The sequence below is a fragment of the Mustelus asterias genome, chromosome 18 (genome assembly GCF_964213995.1).
Source record: "Mustelus asterias chromosome 18, sMusAst1.hap1.1, whole genome shotgun sequence".
NCBI classification, from domain to species: Eukaryota; Metazoa; Chordata; class Chondrichthyes; order Carcharhiniformes; family Triakidae; genus Mustelus; species Mustelus asterias.
The window spans coordinates 67,853,682-67,869,358 of record NC_135818.1 but is presented as its reverse complement, the minus strand read 5'-3'; the positions used below and the strand labels follow the sequence as shown (position 1 = coordinate 67,869,358).

Below are 15,677 nucleotides of genomic sequence, written 5' to 3'. Positions count from 1 at the left end.
GCAATGCCAACTTTTCAGTGCTTATGGACTGAAATTGGTCTTATGCCAAGAATATTGAAGGGAGACATTTATGTTTACGAAGTAGAGAAAGATAAATGCCGAAACCTTACACCATCCATTTGTGCAGAAAATCTTGCCAGAATGTACGTTATTCAGTCATAACTAGTGCTATTAATTTATTGCTTATTCTTTCAATTATTGACCCAATGCTAATAAAACTGAAAGAACTGGTCGCAAAATAAATGATGCCATTGTCAGTACGCTAACTAAACTGCTATAGATTTATTAGACAAACAACTCAACTCTGTTGTCAGGAACAGAGGAATTGGCTTAATTTTTTTGATCGTTTGGAAGGTATTGTGGAGGGTTATAATTGGGCCATTCTGGGTGGGAGAAAAAAATTTGTGCGGAATGAATCTTGTGCTTCACTTTTCTTGGAGTTCAGGTTTGTATGCGATGCCAGGAATTCTCTAGTCAGAATGAGGAGAAGTGGGGGACAGGGCTTGGGGAGTGGGGGAGCATATCCTTATTCCTTATCTCTGACTCTTCTTGAAGGAATGTAGAGATGGTGCTGTTCGTAATTGTTGAGCATGAGTAGAGGAATTTGAATGGTTCATCAAAGGCCATGAAATATTGTATTCTTCTGTGCCACCTAGTTTTCATGGAAAGAGATTAGATAGGTTGTATGAGTGACACACATTCCTCCCTGCTAGGTTTTCCTTGTTGTGCTCTGCTCAAGTGGTGCATAACACCCAAACAGTAACGATGAAAATCTAACCCCCCCCGCACCTCTGAGGACATGGGGGAATAGAAAAGCCCACACAATTTGACCAAATATCCTTCCTGCCTTGAAGATGACTACCAGGGCAAGAACATTCACACCATTGCAGGGATACACGATATTGAAGTGTTGCCCCTTGGGTGGATATGTGGATGTTACCCATTTAAGTTGGTCTATCTCAGACATCATTAATGTTAGTATTAAATAGAGAAACCTGTGCACCGGAAACTTCTGATCTCGTCCGCAGCTGGGATTTTCCGGTTCCGCTGCAGTGAATGGAGTTTTGCTGAGCCATAAATTCTCCATTCCCGCCGGCAGCGGGGCGGGATTGGATGAGATTGGAAAATTCCACCGGTGGAGTTTATTAGTTTGAGAATACGGAAGAACTTGGCTTTGAGGTTAAGGCCTGGATTCTCATGGAGTTGTGGCTGGCACAGTGGTTTCCTCAGGTCCGAGACACTTGGCTTCCTTTGTGTTTTCAGTTCGCATTCCCAGCAAGCTGTGGGGCAAAATATTGCTGAGATTGAAGGGGACAGGCAAGTCTAACTAGTGACTTTGCTAGAATCACTCCTACAGCAAATTATTGCCCAATAACACTTTGCAATTCTTTTCGACAGTGGAGTTCAATCGGGTGTCTTGGACAATATTTATTTTTCAACTAACATCACTAAGCAGGTTACCTGACAATTATCACATTGTTTTTCTCTGGGATCTTGCAAATTGGCTGCCGCCTTTCTGACATTGTAGCAGTGATTGTGTTTAAAAATAACATTGCTGTCAAGTTCCAGTACATTGGGACATTGCCCCTTTAAGGGAATGGATCAGGTGACCTGGGGTGTGGGGTGAGCTGTTGGGAACTGCTCTGAGTGGGCACGTTTGGAGGGTGGAGCGAGTAGACTGAATAAAGAGCTCTGTTCCCTGCGCCTGGCTGGCTGTGGAGTAGCTATTGAGGAAATACTCAGTATTCAGAGATTTAACATACAAAGCGGGATTTTACGGCCTTGCTCGGGCGAGACCAGAAATTCTCACCCGAGGTCAACGGAGATTTCTGTTGTCGGACCCTCGCCCATGCCGATTCCGTGGCGGGCGAGGTGGTAGAGTTCCGGCCACAGTGTTTTGGTTCATTCTGATATTGTTGCTGGCCCTAACAAAAGAATTTCTTTTTTGAGACTGTCAGTGAATTTATCGTAAGGAGTCTAACAACACCAGGTTAAAGTCCAACAGGTTTATTTGGTAGCAAACGCCATTAGCTTTCGGAGCGCTGCTCCTTCGTCAGCTGTGTTTACCCCAGTCCAACGCCGGCATTTCCACATCAGTGAATTTATCAACAGAGGAACAACAGCTAAAACAACAGCAACGATTCAACAGAATCTCTTGATTTTCCTAGGCCCAATTTTATACCATGTTATTACCAAATTATCCTGCTATTAGAGAGGATAATAACTATAGCCCTTGAACACGTCTAGAGCAGATTACTGCTAATCAGAACTTGTACGCATGCTATTTGCTTAGCAGGGATGTTTGTAGGCTGTGTTTTGCGCTGTGGTGAACCATAGATGGTTACCACTATGGGTACTGAACCATAGATGGTCAGCACTATGGGTACTTGTACATATGTTACTGTTGTCACTGTTGGGGTTAGGGTTGGGGTGTTCTACCTGTTGATATTGTTCTGTGGTACACTCCAGTTGGCTCCGCCTACCTGGAGGAGTATAAAGGTCACTGCACTGCCTGGTGACCCTTTAGTCTGGGATTGTATTGTTATATAGTGTGCTCCATTCTTGTTACTAATAAAAGCCTTTATTTCCCGGGTACGATCTAGCCTCCCGAGTGATTTAATCACGCATCATGCGCACCAGGTGGAAGTCCCTGTTGAGATGGTGCTACATCAGTAAAACGTTACACTAACTACACCTTTTCTGCATTTGGTTAATTTGTTGAGAAAGGGAAAGATATACATCAAAAATTAGGTTACTCTATCACTGCCAGTTTAGCAGATGACTATTGTCTGCATTGACTCTATAGCCGGAATTCTCCCACAATTGTAGCGGGCGGGTTGCGGACAATGCGGACAGTCGGGCGGGAAAATCTGGCGTTTAGACCAGCGCAGCCGGAGAATTCGATTATACATTACATATTGTGGAAAAAACATATTTTGGTTGCCGCTAACTTAGCGATGTAGAGCGCGGACCTATGTTAAGAAGAAAAATGATTTGATCAAACTTGAAGTTCACATAATAATATTGTGGCTCTTATTTTATACATGTGAATAATAATTTTACTGCACTTCCACAAATATCTACAATATGTCTACATCCAAATGTAGCCCTCATATACATTACTGCACAGCATACCACACTGTCCTATTTTAACTTGTTATTCTTTGCTTACCTTTATAGAGACAAGCTTCTTACTTGGAAATGCTCAGATTGTAGACTGGCCAGTAGTTTACAGTAATGATGGATTTTGCAAGTTGTCTGGATACCATCGGGCTGAAGTAATGCAGAAAAGCAGTACCTGCAGGTAAATGGAATATTTTTTACTGGTTTACTTATGGCACAGTTGCACTCAATAATGGTGTACGGCTTATGAGTGTTTGGCTCAGATTACTACTTTTAATGGAAGCGAGCTGATGGGATCATGCATGAGATATTTTCAGATGGTGGATCTGAAAGCCAGACTGGACGATCATCAGCAAAATGACTTGAGAGGTGTCGATGGACACAAAACCATGATGCTATCAAGTGGCAGAACAGGTTTGATGGGCCGAATTGCCTACTCCTACACCTACTTCATATGTTTGCATTGGAGGCATTCTCAATTCTATGCTACAGGCCCACATTCTTGACTTTATATTGTTATTTTACCAGCCTCTTGGTGCTGCTGCTGCTGTGGCAGCTTTAAAGGGCAAATGCATTTAAATATTTTCCACTTGGCAAATCCCTGAAAGTCATATTATGTTAAGGAAGGGCGGTAAACTATATGACCATAAAACTATAAGAAATAAAGTTTATTTATTAGTCACGAGTAAGGCTTACATTAACATTGTAATGAAGTTACTGTGAAATTCCCCTAGTCGCCACAGTCCAGCACCTGTTCGGGTCAATGCATCTAACCAGCATGTCTTTCAGAATGTGGGAGGAAACCAGAGCATCTGGAGGAAACCCATGCAGACATGGAGAGAACATGCAAACTCCACACAGACAGTGACCCAAGCCGGGACTCGAACCCGGGTCCCTGGCGCTGTGAAGCAGCAGTGCTAACCACTGTGCCACCGAGCCGCCCACTAGGAATAGGAATAGGAACAGGAGTAGGCCGTTTTCAGCCCCTCGAGCCTGCTCCGCCATTCAATAGGTTCATGGCTGATTCAATATTCCTCACGTCCACTTTCCTGCCCTTTCCTCGTAACCTTTGATTCCCTTCCTGGTCAAGAATCTATCTATCTCAGCTTTAAAAATATGCAAAGACTCTGCTCCACAGCTCTCTCTGACAAGGAGTCCCAAAGACTCACAACCCTCTGAGAGAAGAAATTCCTCCTCATCTCAGTCTTAAATGGGTGGTTGAGGTGTGAGGAGGAAGTTCTGCAGGAGGATCTGTCTGGGCCTTTACAATAGTTGCCCAGAAGTTAGGAGAGGTTTTAACTCTTCTGACATTTTCTGGGTAAGTATTGGTGTAACCTTGTCGGAACCATCTGAAGTTTGCGATTTTAAATCACATTTTTGGATGGTTCTCAGAGTAGGGCAGTTGTCCAGAGGAAGTCTGTGCTTCTGGGCATTTGCCGTGGAAACCTTTATCTGTGAAGTTCGAGAGGGATTGTCTGGAGCACCGTACCGACACTGGGGAACTCAAAAGTTATAGCTCAATATTGTATCGAATTCCAAACCAGAGTTGCTCACTCTTGAACAGGAAGATCTGTATCGACTTGCATCTGATTTGCAGAGTAGAGGAACTGAGAAGCTGAGATCATTCCAAAATCCTCCACAGGATTGGGAAAGCTGAAGCCAAATACCTTGTGACTTTATGGGCAGGATTATATGGCCTCACTCGACCCGAGATCGGAAAATCCCGCTCGAGATCAACGGACCTTCGCATCGTCTGCCCCTCTCCCGCTCCGATTCCTGTGGCGGGCGGAGGCAGTAGAATGGCGGCGTATGTCTAAAAATTAAGTCAGCGTGCCTTTATACACCCAGAATAGTTCCTCAGCCACTCTTGCCAAACGTGAAGGAGGAAATTGACTCAATGTTGAAGGAATGAGTTATTTTACCTTTGACAGAACCAGCAAACTGGTCCTTGGGGACAGTCCCAGTATCAAAACTCAGCAGATCTATCAGAACTTGCTCAGGTTTTTACGCAGCTGATTGAAGCGGCTGATTGTGAAGTCTATCCTATGTCGTCTGTGGACGAGAGTTTATCTAAATTGTGAAAGAGTTAATTCTTTGTGAAGCCTGATTCAAATGGTGATTTTTGGCAACCACTCCTTGATGAAGAGTCCAAGTTGCTCACAACTTTCATTACACCCACCGTTCGGGAGGTTTTGTTTTAACAGATTACCTTTCAGCATCATGTCAGCACCAGAAATCATCCATGGGAGAATGTCCAGCACCCAAGGAGGACTGGGTGCAACCGCATGTCACATGAATGACATCTGGATTGATGGATCCACTCAGACAGAACATGGCAGTCCAGACATGAGTCTGGAGCTGTGCTGCAACACTAGAGGATGCAGGACTTTCACTTAACAATAAATGCAAATTCTTGCAGCCGACTGTCAAGTTTCTTGGACATATTGTGAATGCATCAGGTGTCAGAGTTGATCTGCAGAAGACAAGAGCAATCAAGGGGTTTCCAGCTCCTTGGTATGTGACTGAGTTCCAGAGATTCATGGAAATGATAAACCAAGTCGGAAAGCTCCTGCCTAACCTAGCTGTCATGATTGTCAGCTGTTCCGATAGGGCAATGCCTGGAGCTGTGTGGAAGCATTGATGTGGAGATGCCGGCGTTGGACTGAGGTGGGTACAGTAAGAAGTCTCACAACACCAGGTTAAAGTCCAACAGGTTGATTTGGAATCACGAGCTTTCGGAGCACTGCTCCTTCATCAGGTGAGTGTTACTGGGAGGAAGCATGACAGAGGTATTTTGAGAAAATCAAAGAGATGCTGATATCACCTGATATTTTGTTCACTGTGATCCAGAGATACTGACTATCATTACTGCCGGTGCATCTTCTGCAGGACTGGGAGCTGTAATCTTTCAGAGACTGATGAATGGGAAGCACAGACCGTATATTGTGGAGACTAAACAGAGATATACAGTGATAAAGAAGAAGTACTAACTGCTACGTGGGCTTGCGAGAAGTTCATGGATCATGTTCTTGATTTCTACTTCAAGATAGAAACACATCACAAGTCCTTTGTGATACTCTTAAATTCTAAGGAGTTAGCAATTAAAAATGCCTTCATGAGTACAGCGATTTGCACTTAGGATGATGTTGTTTGATGCAAAGCCAGAGTATTTTCCGGGAAAGCAGAAGAACATGGCAAATGTTTTGTCCCGTATCTCGGACAAAGTGATCTTGCCCTTGCATCGACCACAACTACAATTCTACCAGCAACAACTCAGTGACTGAATGAAATCAGAGATGCATAGAAATCTGATGAACAATGTGCCCAGGTCCGAGAGTACTGTGTCAAAGGGTGGCCCGCGTACATGCTACACAATCCCATTCTCAGACAGCACTATAAACAGAGAGGACACCTCAGTGAAGATGATGATTTACTCATCTGTGACGCTGCAGTGGTCATTCTGAAAATTCTGAGACCTGACATCCTCCAACGACTGATCTGAAGATACTTGGGGTATCACAAAATGTCAAGCCAGAGTAAGATATTCCATTTAGTAGGCAGGTCTCTCAAAGTCGCCGAAAGGGATAAAATCCAGCCGTATTACATGCATTATTCATCATCAGCAGACAAGAGAACAGTTGATGTCATCTTCCTGCCCATCAAGACCATGGGAATGTCTTGGGGCAGACCGCTTTAAACACAGAGGCAGGATGGCCCTGATAGTAGTGGTCTACTACTCCAGATGGATAAAAGTTAAGCAACTGCAGAGTCACACTATTGAAACAGCTGAAGGAAATAGATCCCAGATCTTGTAATCTCAGATAAAGAGCCCCAGTTTGCCAGTAAATACTTTAAAGAGTTCACGGCATGATTTTTCCATGTTACCCTCAAGCCAATGGTAAAATTGAAAGAGGAATGCATACAGTGAAAGCATTGCTGAAAAAGAAAGATGATATTCAACTTGCACTTCAGGACTATTGTTCAACTCTGCTCCAAAATGTGAACTTCTCAGGAAGGAGTCCGAGAATTGAACTCTCTACTCTCACACACACGCACACACAGACCACAATTACATGCTGATGGCTTGGACAAAGTGTGAGAGAAGGAGGAAACATTACATTCCAGCCGGATGTGGAACAATGATAAACATCACAAGGCATGCTGGATCCCCCACCAGGAGAGCCAGTTTGGAGCCAAGGACAAGCTGGCTATGGACAAGTGGTTGAACAGACACTACATACTTGATCCATCTCATCCAAGCAGATAATGTTATGGTAAGATGGAACAGATGTGTACTGTTTACTTTAATCCTTTCATGGAATGTGAGCGTCACCAGTGAGGCCAGCAATTTTTTAAATTGCCCATCTCTAATTGCCCCTGAGAAGGTGGTAGTGAGCTGCCTTCTTGTCTCGCTGGAGTCCATGAGCTGCAGCAACACCCATTGTGCTGTTAGGGAAGGAGTTCCAGGATTTTAACCTGGTGACAGTGAAGGAACGACAATATAGTTCCAAGTCAGAATGGTAAGTGACTTGCAGAGGAGCATGCGTCTGCTCCTGTTGTCCTATACGGGAACAGCTAAACAGAAGCAGCCTGCTGCACTGTGGAAGCACTCATCCACCCAATCTAACTGGCTGGAGATGCTGTATTCATCCACAATCCAGATGGCAACCTGACTGGGGAACCCGAGCCAGCTACCAATCCACCTTCTACTCAGCAGAGTCTGAGAGACCAGTCGTCGGATTCAAAACCCCCAATCCCCTACAAAAAGAGAAAAGGACCAATCCTGATAGACTTGTGAAACTGCCACAGCGGGTATAGAATCATGGAATTCCTACCGTGCAGAAGGAGGCCATTCAGACCATCGAGCCTGCACCAATTTTCCAACAGAGCATCCCACCCAGGCCCTATCTCCATAGCCCCACGTATTTGCCCTGCTAATCCCCCTAACCTACACATCTTGGAACCCCAAGGGGCAATTTAGCATGACTAGTCCACCTAACCTGCACATCTTTGGAGTGTGGGAGGAAACCGGAGCATCTGGAGGAAACCCACGCAGGCATGGAGAGAATGTGGAAACTCCACACAGACAGTGACCCAAGGTTGGAATCAAAGCAAGGTACTTGGCGCTGTGAGGCAGCAGTGTTAACCACTGTGCCACCGTGCATTTCTAAGAGGAAGGGAGGAAAAAAAGAGGACCTAAGAGAGGAAAACAAAATTCAGGACTGCAACACACCAGAATTTGAAGTTATGGTTTGTTTGGTCTTTGCATGATAAGAATGGAAATCAAATACCTGGGGGGAGATGTGGTGTAATTGGTTAATTCTAGCTAATATTCTCAGAAACTGTATACATCACCACAGAAAGTGATGTAACATAGCATGATTAGTCTTTCTTGTACAGCTTCAATGAATATGTGAGCCATCAGTAAGATGTGTCTCAATGAAAGCTGAGTTTTACAGGCCTCTACAGACTCGGTTGTATATTCTGTGTTCGTCAAATGATATTGAGAATATCATACACACCAGTATCCTTTTGGGGCAATTAGGGATGGACAACAAATGCTGGCTTTGCCTGCAATCTTCACATCCCTTGAACAAATCACTTTTTAAAAACACTGTACAACAAGCTTACGCAGTTGCCATTAACTCATGTTTTCTGAAGCTGATTTTTAGTTTGAACATTGAAAGGGTGATAAACACGCAGTTTATATTTATTTACGATAACGCAATCTCATTGCTTGAGTTACTGGCACTTTGCTGAAGCTTTTTCCTTTGCTATGTCCTTGTTTCAGATGTCACTGTTGTGTGTATGCAGAGAAAATAAATGCTTAAGTTATTGAAATTATTTCCGGGATCATTTTTGAATCAGTTAAAAGTAAGAGACTGATTCAACAAATGCATTTTCCTTCCCTCTTAGACCATTATTTTTAAGTTTAAGTAACAGCAGCAATACTAGCTTAAGTGCACATAAATAGCCATAACCATTGATTTTAATGTTTTCCTTCAGGTAATAGAAGAAACTTATGTGAAAATACAGAGAACTATAATTAATAGTCAGTAATTTCCTTCACAAATTCCTTATTCTTTTGCACTGATCCAGCATCCTTATGCCATAGTTGTGCCGTTACCTAATTATGACCACAAGACCATAAGGTATAGGAGCAGAATTAGGCCATTCTGCCCATCGAGTCTGCTCCATCATTAAATCATGACTGATAAGTTTCTCAACTCCATTCTCCCACCTTTTCCCTGTAACCTTTGATCCCTTTACCAATCAAGGATCTATCTATCTCTGTCTTAAGTACACTCAATAACCTGGCCTCCACAGCCTTCTGTGGCAATGAATTCCGCAGATTCTGGCTGAAGAAATTTCTCACCTCGGTTCCTTTATTTTGAGGTTGTGCCCTCGGATCCTAGTCTCTCCTACTAATGGAAACATCTTCCCCATGTTCACTCTATCCAGACCTTTCAGTATTCTGTAAGTATCAATGAGATCCCCCCTCATCCTTCAAAACTCCATCGAGTACAAACCGAGAGTCCTTAAATGCTCCTCATACAGCAAGCTTTTCATTCCCGGGATCATTCTTGTGAACTTCCTTTGGACCCTCTCCAAGGCCAGCACATCCTTCCTTAGATACGGAGCCCAAAATTGCTCACAATATTCCAAATGTGGTCTGACCAGAGTCTTATAAAGCAGTACATTCTTGCTTTTGTATTCTAGTCCTCTCAAAATGAATGTAAACATGGCATTTGCCTTTCTAACTATCAAGTTGATCTGCAAGTTAACCGTAAGAGAATCCTGAATGAGGGCTCCCAAGTCCCTTTGCGTTTCCAATTTCTGAATTCTCTCCTCAAAATAGCCTATGCCTTTATTCTTCCTACCAAAGTACAAAGCCTCACACTTTCCCACATTGTATTCCATCTGCCACTTCTTTGCCCACTCTCCTAACCTGTCCAAGTCCTTCTGCAGCCTCCCCACCTCCTCAATTCTACCTATCCCTTTAGATCATCTGCGAACTTAGCCACAATGCCTTCAGTTCCTTCATCTAGATTATTGATGTATAATTGAAGCAGGTCACGAGGAAAGTCTTGCCTGTACACGTTCTTGGAGGAAAAATGGAACCTAGTTTGTACTTTGAGAGATATTGCACTATAAATTGGAAGAAATAGATTCTGTTTAATCTGTGCTCGTTGGAGTTTAGAAGGATGAGGGGGGATCTTATTGAAACTTACAGGATACTGCGAGGCCTGGATAGAGTGGACATGGAGAGGATGTTTCCACTAGTAGGAAAAACTAGAATCAGAGGGCACAACCTCAGACTAAAGGGATGATCCTTTAGAACAGAGATGAGGAGGAATTTCTTTAGCCAGTGAGTGGTGAATCTGTGGAACATTTTGCCGCAGAAGGCTGTGGAGGCCAGGTCATTGAGCGTCTTTAAGACAGAGATAGATAGGTTCTTGATTAATAAGGGGATCAGGGGTTGTGGGGAAAAGGCAGGAGAATGGCGATGAGAAAAATATCAGCCATGATTGAATGGCGGAGCAGACTCAATGGGCCGAGTGGCCTAATCCTGCTCCTATGTCTTATGGTCTTATGGTCTTATGTGCTAAGTTTCTTTTAGCAATCAATTTAGTTGCTGATGGCATTCATTGCTTTACCCTGGTAAGGTTTATCAAATAAAACGATCAAAGTAATACAAATGATTGAAATCAGCGTGGTCCTTCTGTGGATTATAATGTTTATAGAGAGGCCAAAGTAAACTGAATTGAAAAGAATAAATGCAACAAGCCATTGCAGAGAATTGCATACTTGCAGTACAATATTCTGGAATTAAATTGTAAACCATATTAGAATCCATTGCTTTTGCTGAAACAATTCAACTACGTGGGGTAGAACTCAAAGAAGACCCTCTGTTTATTGCTCAGTCTGAGACATAATGAGGGAAATCTACTTTCTTTGTATGGTTCAGCAACTCTGTGATTAAACAACAGGATCACTCCTCTGTGATAATGGAACAGTAGCCAAGAGGGAATGTGGTGAATTGCTGTAAGCCTAAGTTATAAACATAGCCTCAAAGATTCAGCTCCGAGGTTAAAATATAGATTGCCGTAAAATGTGGGAGTTGATATTGTTCACGCTTTGGTGGATATCAAATTTAGTTACCACTTATATAGAAGAAATTCTTGCCCATATTTTCTACTGCATGTGTAAGCTTGGATGATTACTCCATAGAAGAGTACAGGGTAATATCTCTGTCTTGGTTAGTGCTATTCAGTTATTTTTGTGAAAGTCTAACCTCAGCAGCTCCAATGCCTTGGCTTTTATGTATGTGAAATGACTTTTGGAGAATGATTCGTCGAATGATTTGGCTCTGACCCGGGAGCTAGCTGCCAAAGATGGAAGGTCATCTCAATCGTAGGAGCCTGTCCTGGAACAAGAACAGCCACGGCACGGTAGCGCAGTGGTTAGCACTGCTGCTTCACAGCTCCAGGGTCCTGGGTTCGATTCCCGGGTCGGGTCACTGTCTGTGTGGAGTTTGCACATTCTCCTCGTGTCTGCGTGGGTTTCCTCCGGTTTCCTCCCACAGTCCAAAGATGTGCGGGTTAGGTTGATTGGCCAGGTTAAAAAAAAAAATTGCCCCTTAGAATCCTGAGATGCGTAGGTTAGAGGGCTTAGCGGGTAAATATGTGGGGGTAGGGCCTGGGTGGGATTGTGGTTGGTGCAGACTCGATGGGCCGAATGGCCTCCTTCTGCACTGTAGGGTTTCTATGATTTCTATGAACTGCTTCTCATAATATTGCCCTCTGTTTGCATCGAAGATAAACACGAGACTAGGAGAAGGAAAGGGACATTTGGACAGACATGGAATGCATTGGGTCAGCGAAGACCTGACTGGATTCTGTCCACTTTGGAGTTTGTTGTAGGAAAGGAGATTGTTCACTTGTGTTGTGCTCTGCTACTCATACAATCATAAGGAAAGGATTCACTTTTGAGGTAATTTATACAATCGGATGATGATTATTGGCATTGGCTTCTAGGACAAAGATCTGAGATGTTGTAATGTTCTAGGATGGCGACTGGGTTAAAGAATTAGTCCTTTATTCGAAGGTAGTGGAAAAATAGGTAGATTGTGGATGCCAGGGGCGATTCTCCCCAAAACATTCTAAGTGTCGAATTTGTGTAAAAACTGGAGTAAATCCCGCTGTTTTTTTCTGTGCAAGTTTCAAAATCAATCTCCCACACTCTGGGCACTGCAGAGTGCACTAGAGTGAATCAGGGGCCTATTTGCGCTGGAGAGGCCGGCAGCATAGCGCTGAGCGACCCACTGCGCATGCGCCGATCTGTCAGCGCAGAGATTGGCACGTGCGCAGTGGCCCCGCACTGCCGGCCTCCCGACTGCTGGCCAACTCTATTGTTGGCCAGCTCTGCAACTCTCACATTGCTGGCCCTCTGACCCCCCCACCCCCTGATCGCTGGCCTCCCGAACATGTCCGGGCCAGCCTCAATACCATCTCCATCTCCCCCAGCCCACCTCGATGTCCCTCCGCAGCCCTGATCTCCCCCGCCCCCGCTGCAGCCCCGATCTCCCCCAGCAGGACCACCTCCCCCCGCCCACTCGCTGGCCTCCCTCCCTCTGTCACTGATCCTGAGTGGAGAGTGGCAGTAGGACCCCCCACCCCCTCCGATCTCCCCCCAGAGGTCCCGCCCCCTTGGCACTGTTCGGTGCAGTGCCAAGATGCCTCCTGAGCATTGCCACTTTGTCCCTTGGGCAGTGCCAGGGAGCCCAGGCTGGCACTGCCAAGGTGGCAATGCCCCAGGGGCAACCCTCCACCCTGGCGCCCAACCCTCTGCGCGGGGTCTCGATGGGGGTCCCTTCACTCCAGCGCAAGGTCGGGCCGCCAGCTCCCCGCAAGTGGGGAGCTCTCATAAACTCTGCTGGAATGAAGCACCCCTGGCGGGGGTGGGGGGGTGAGGGGGGTGGCAGTTGGGGGTGGGGTGGGGGAGAACGTGAGCGGGCCCGGAGATTTCAGTCCCGAGCCCGTGAATGATATTTAAAATATATTGACATTGTCATTTAAATAATTTATGCAGCTCTGCACCGATTTCTGGTGTGGAGCTGATAGCACCGGAAACCCGGCTGCTGGACACTTGGGGAGGCTGTGGCGCCCAGTGGGGAGCCCGTGAAACGGCCTCCACTTGAGTCTCCCGGCCCGCTGTGCCACAAAAGCAGCGCAGCTATCTGGGAGAATCGTCCCCGACATTTTTAACCTATTCCATTGACATGGAATGTGGGAGATCTTTAAAGTGGAGCATTCACTTACAGTTGGCCAGTATCTTCACTGTCCATTCCATTTCAGTGGCTGAGGCACCTGCCAGAAGCAGATGGGAACCGTATAAATTGATGCAAATTGAAATCCCATTACATCAGTCTACAGGAGCAGAAAGATAGTATTACTGGATTGGCATTCAAGGAGTCTGGGCAAATCCCACCATGGCAGCTTGGGAATTTAGATTCAGATTTGCATATCTGGAAATGGAAAACCGGCATTAGTAAAAGTAACCATGAAGCTGTAGGATTGTCATAAAAACCCAAATGTTCACTATTGCTCTTTAGGGAAATCAACCAGTTTTCCTTATCCAGTCTGGCTTTTTTGTGTGATTCAAGACTACACTAATATGGGAGGTGTAATATAAGGGTGGAAAGATAGGGTGCTCGGCATAGCTAAGGTTAATGTGGGATAGGAGAACAATTCAATGTCTTATGTACATAAACACCCAGTTCTTTCTGCTCTTGGATCTCCTTTAGAATGGCGGCACGGTAGCACAGTGGTTAGCACAGTGGTTAGCACTGCTGCTTCACAGCTCCAGGGTCGCGGGTTCGATTCCCGGCTCGGGTCACTGTCTGTGTGGAGTTTGCACGTTCTCCTCGTGTCTGCGTGAGTTTCCTCGGGTGCTCCGGTTTCCTCCCACAGTCCAAAGATGTGCGGGTTAGGTTAATTGGCCAGGTTAAAAAAAAAATTGCTCCTTAGAGTCCTGGGATGCGTAGGTTAGAGGGATTAGTGGGTAAAATATGTGGAGGTAGGGCCTGGGTGGGATTGTGGTCGGTGCAGACTCGATGGGCCGAATGGCCTCCTTCTGCACTGTAGGGATTCTATGATGTACCCTTTATCTTATATTGTTCTTTCTACCAAAATGAAACACTTTATATTTCTCCCCATTGAACGTCATCTGCCAGCTATCTGTCCCTCCCAACAACTTGTCTATGTCCTTTTGAAGTTCTACACTAACCTCCTCACAGTTCATAAAACTTGAATGGCGTAAGTACATGAAGCAGGAAGCAATTTTGGCTATGGGGAAAGTGTAGTGGATTGGGATTAATAGAATACCTAGGTACAATGAGCCAATATCTGTGTTGTATGAATCAATGATACAAGTGTAATGTAGAGAGGCTCATGAAAGTAGACAGGAAACAAGAATTGTATAGCAAGACTCGAGTAGAAGTTAGCATGAAGTTAGCTTCTAGTCTGGGCTATACTCTGTACATATGTAAATAGTTATGTGTTACCAATAAACATTACTGATTTAACCTTACAAGTTTTGAACCTCTTTGTGAGACCTACTGAACAAACCCTTACAACAGATGACTTGTACTGTAGTCTAGCAAGCCCACAGCTCATAAGAGATGGCCAACAAATAATGGCCTTGACAGTAACACCCACATACTGTAAATGAATATAAATCAGTAACCTTGATTGGATTGTAGCTCGTGCCAGAGTGGGAAGTTGAAGATGCTTTTCAAGGTGAATGGAAAGCTTTCTCTTGTGGGTCTAGAAAGACCAAATAAAGTCCTGGACAGCTTTATTCTTTGCTGCAAGACCCTGCTGAAATTCTTCCCCAAGGCTTATCTGCATGCTGGCCCATCTTCCTCTAGTGCTGTCTGGTTACTTCTAGCCATCTGGACTATTTCTCCCTCCCTCCCCACCAGCCAGCTGCTACTTTCCCCTTGTTCCAGGCAGCTAGCTGACTGGCAGTGTGCAGATGAAGCCCGGGAGTTAAAATACCCTAGGCCTGATACCTGGGCCTGTAAATGCATTTTGTACTGCTTCCACTTTCCTCACCTTGGAGTTAAAATGGATATCTGGGTTAAACAAAAGAGTGGACTTTAGTGATCAGTTGTATTCTGATGTCCTTAGGGGCTGTTGGTGAATAAATCCTCTGACTTTCAGCCACCTTAATGATCTTCTCCATGGAGAATCATTGATTCATACAACACAGATATTGGGTCATTGTACCTGTGCCAGCCAGTTCTTTAAAAAAGGCATCGCATTTGTCCAAATCCACTATGCTTTCCCCAAAATTGTTTCCTGCTTCATGTATTTACACTTTCAATTTTATGAACTGTGAGGAGATAAGTGTAGAACTTCAAAAAGACATAGACAAGTTTTTGGAAGGGCCAGACAGCTGGCAGATGAAGTTCAATGGGGAGAAATGTAAAGTGATTAATTTTGATAGGAAGAACAACATAAAATAAAGGTTACAATTCTAAAGGAGGT

General features: G+C 44.6%; 1 protein-coding gene across 1 annotated transcript in view; it reads left to right on the top strand.

The window, feature by feature from the left end:
• Positions 1 to 15,677, top strand: part of kcnh5b (potassium voltage-gated channel, subfamily H (eag-related), member 5b) — a 327,530-nt gene that overhangs the window by 46,548 nt on the left and 265,305 nt on the right. The window contains exon 2 of the mRNA XM_078233204.1: positions 3,181 to 3,304. Coding sequence (XP_078089330.1) covers positions 3,181 to 3,304 — 124 coding nt within the window. The remainder of the gene's footprint in view (positions 1 to 3,180; positions 3,305 to 15,677) is intronic.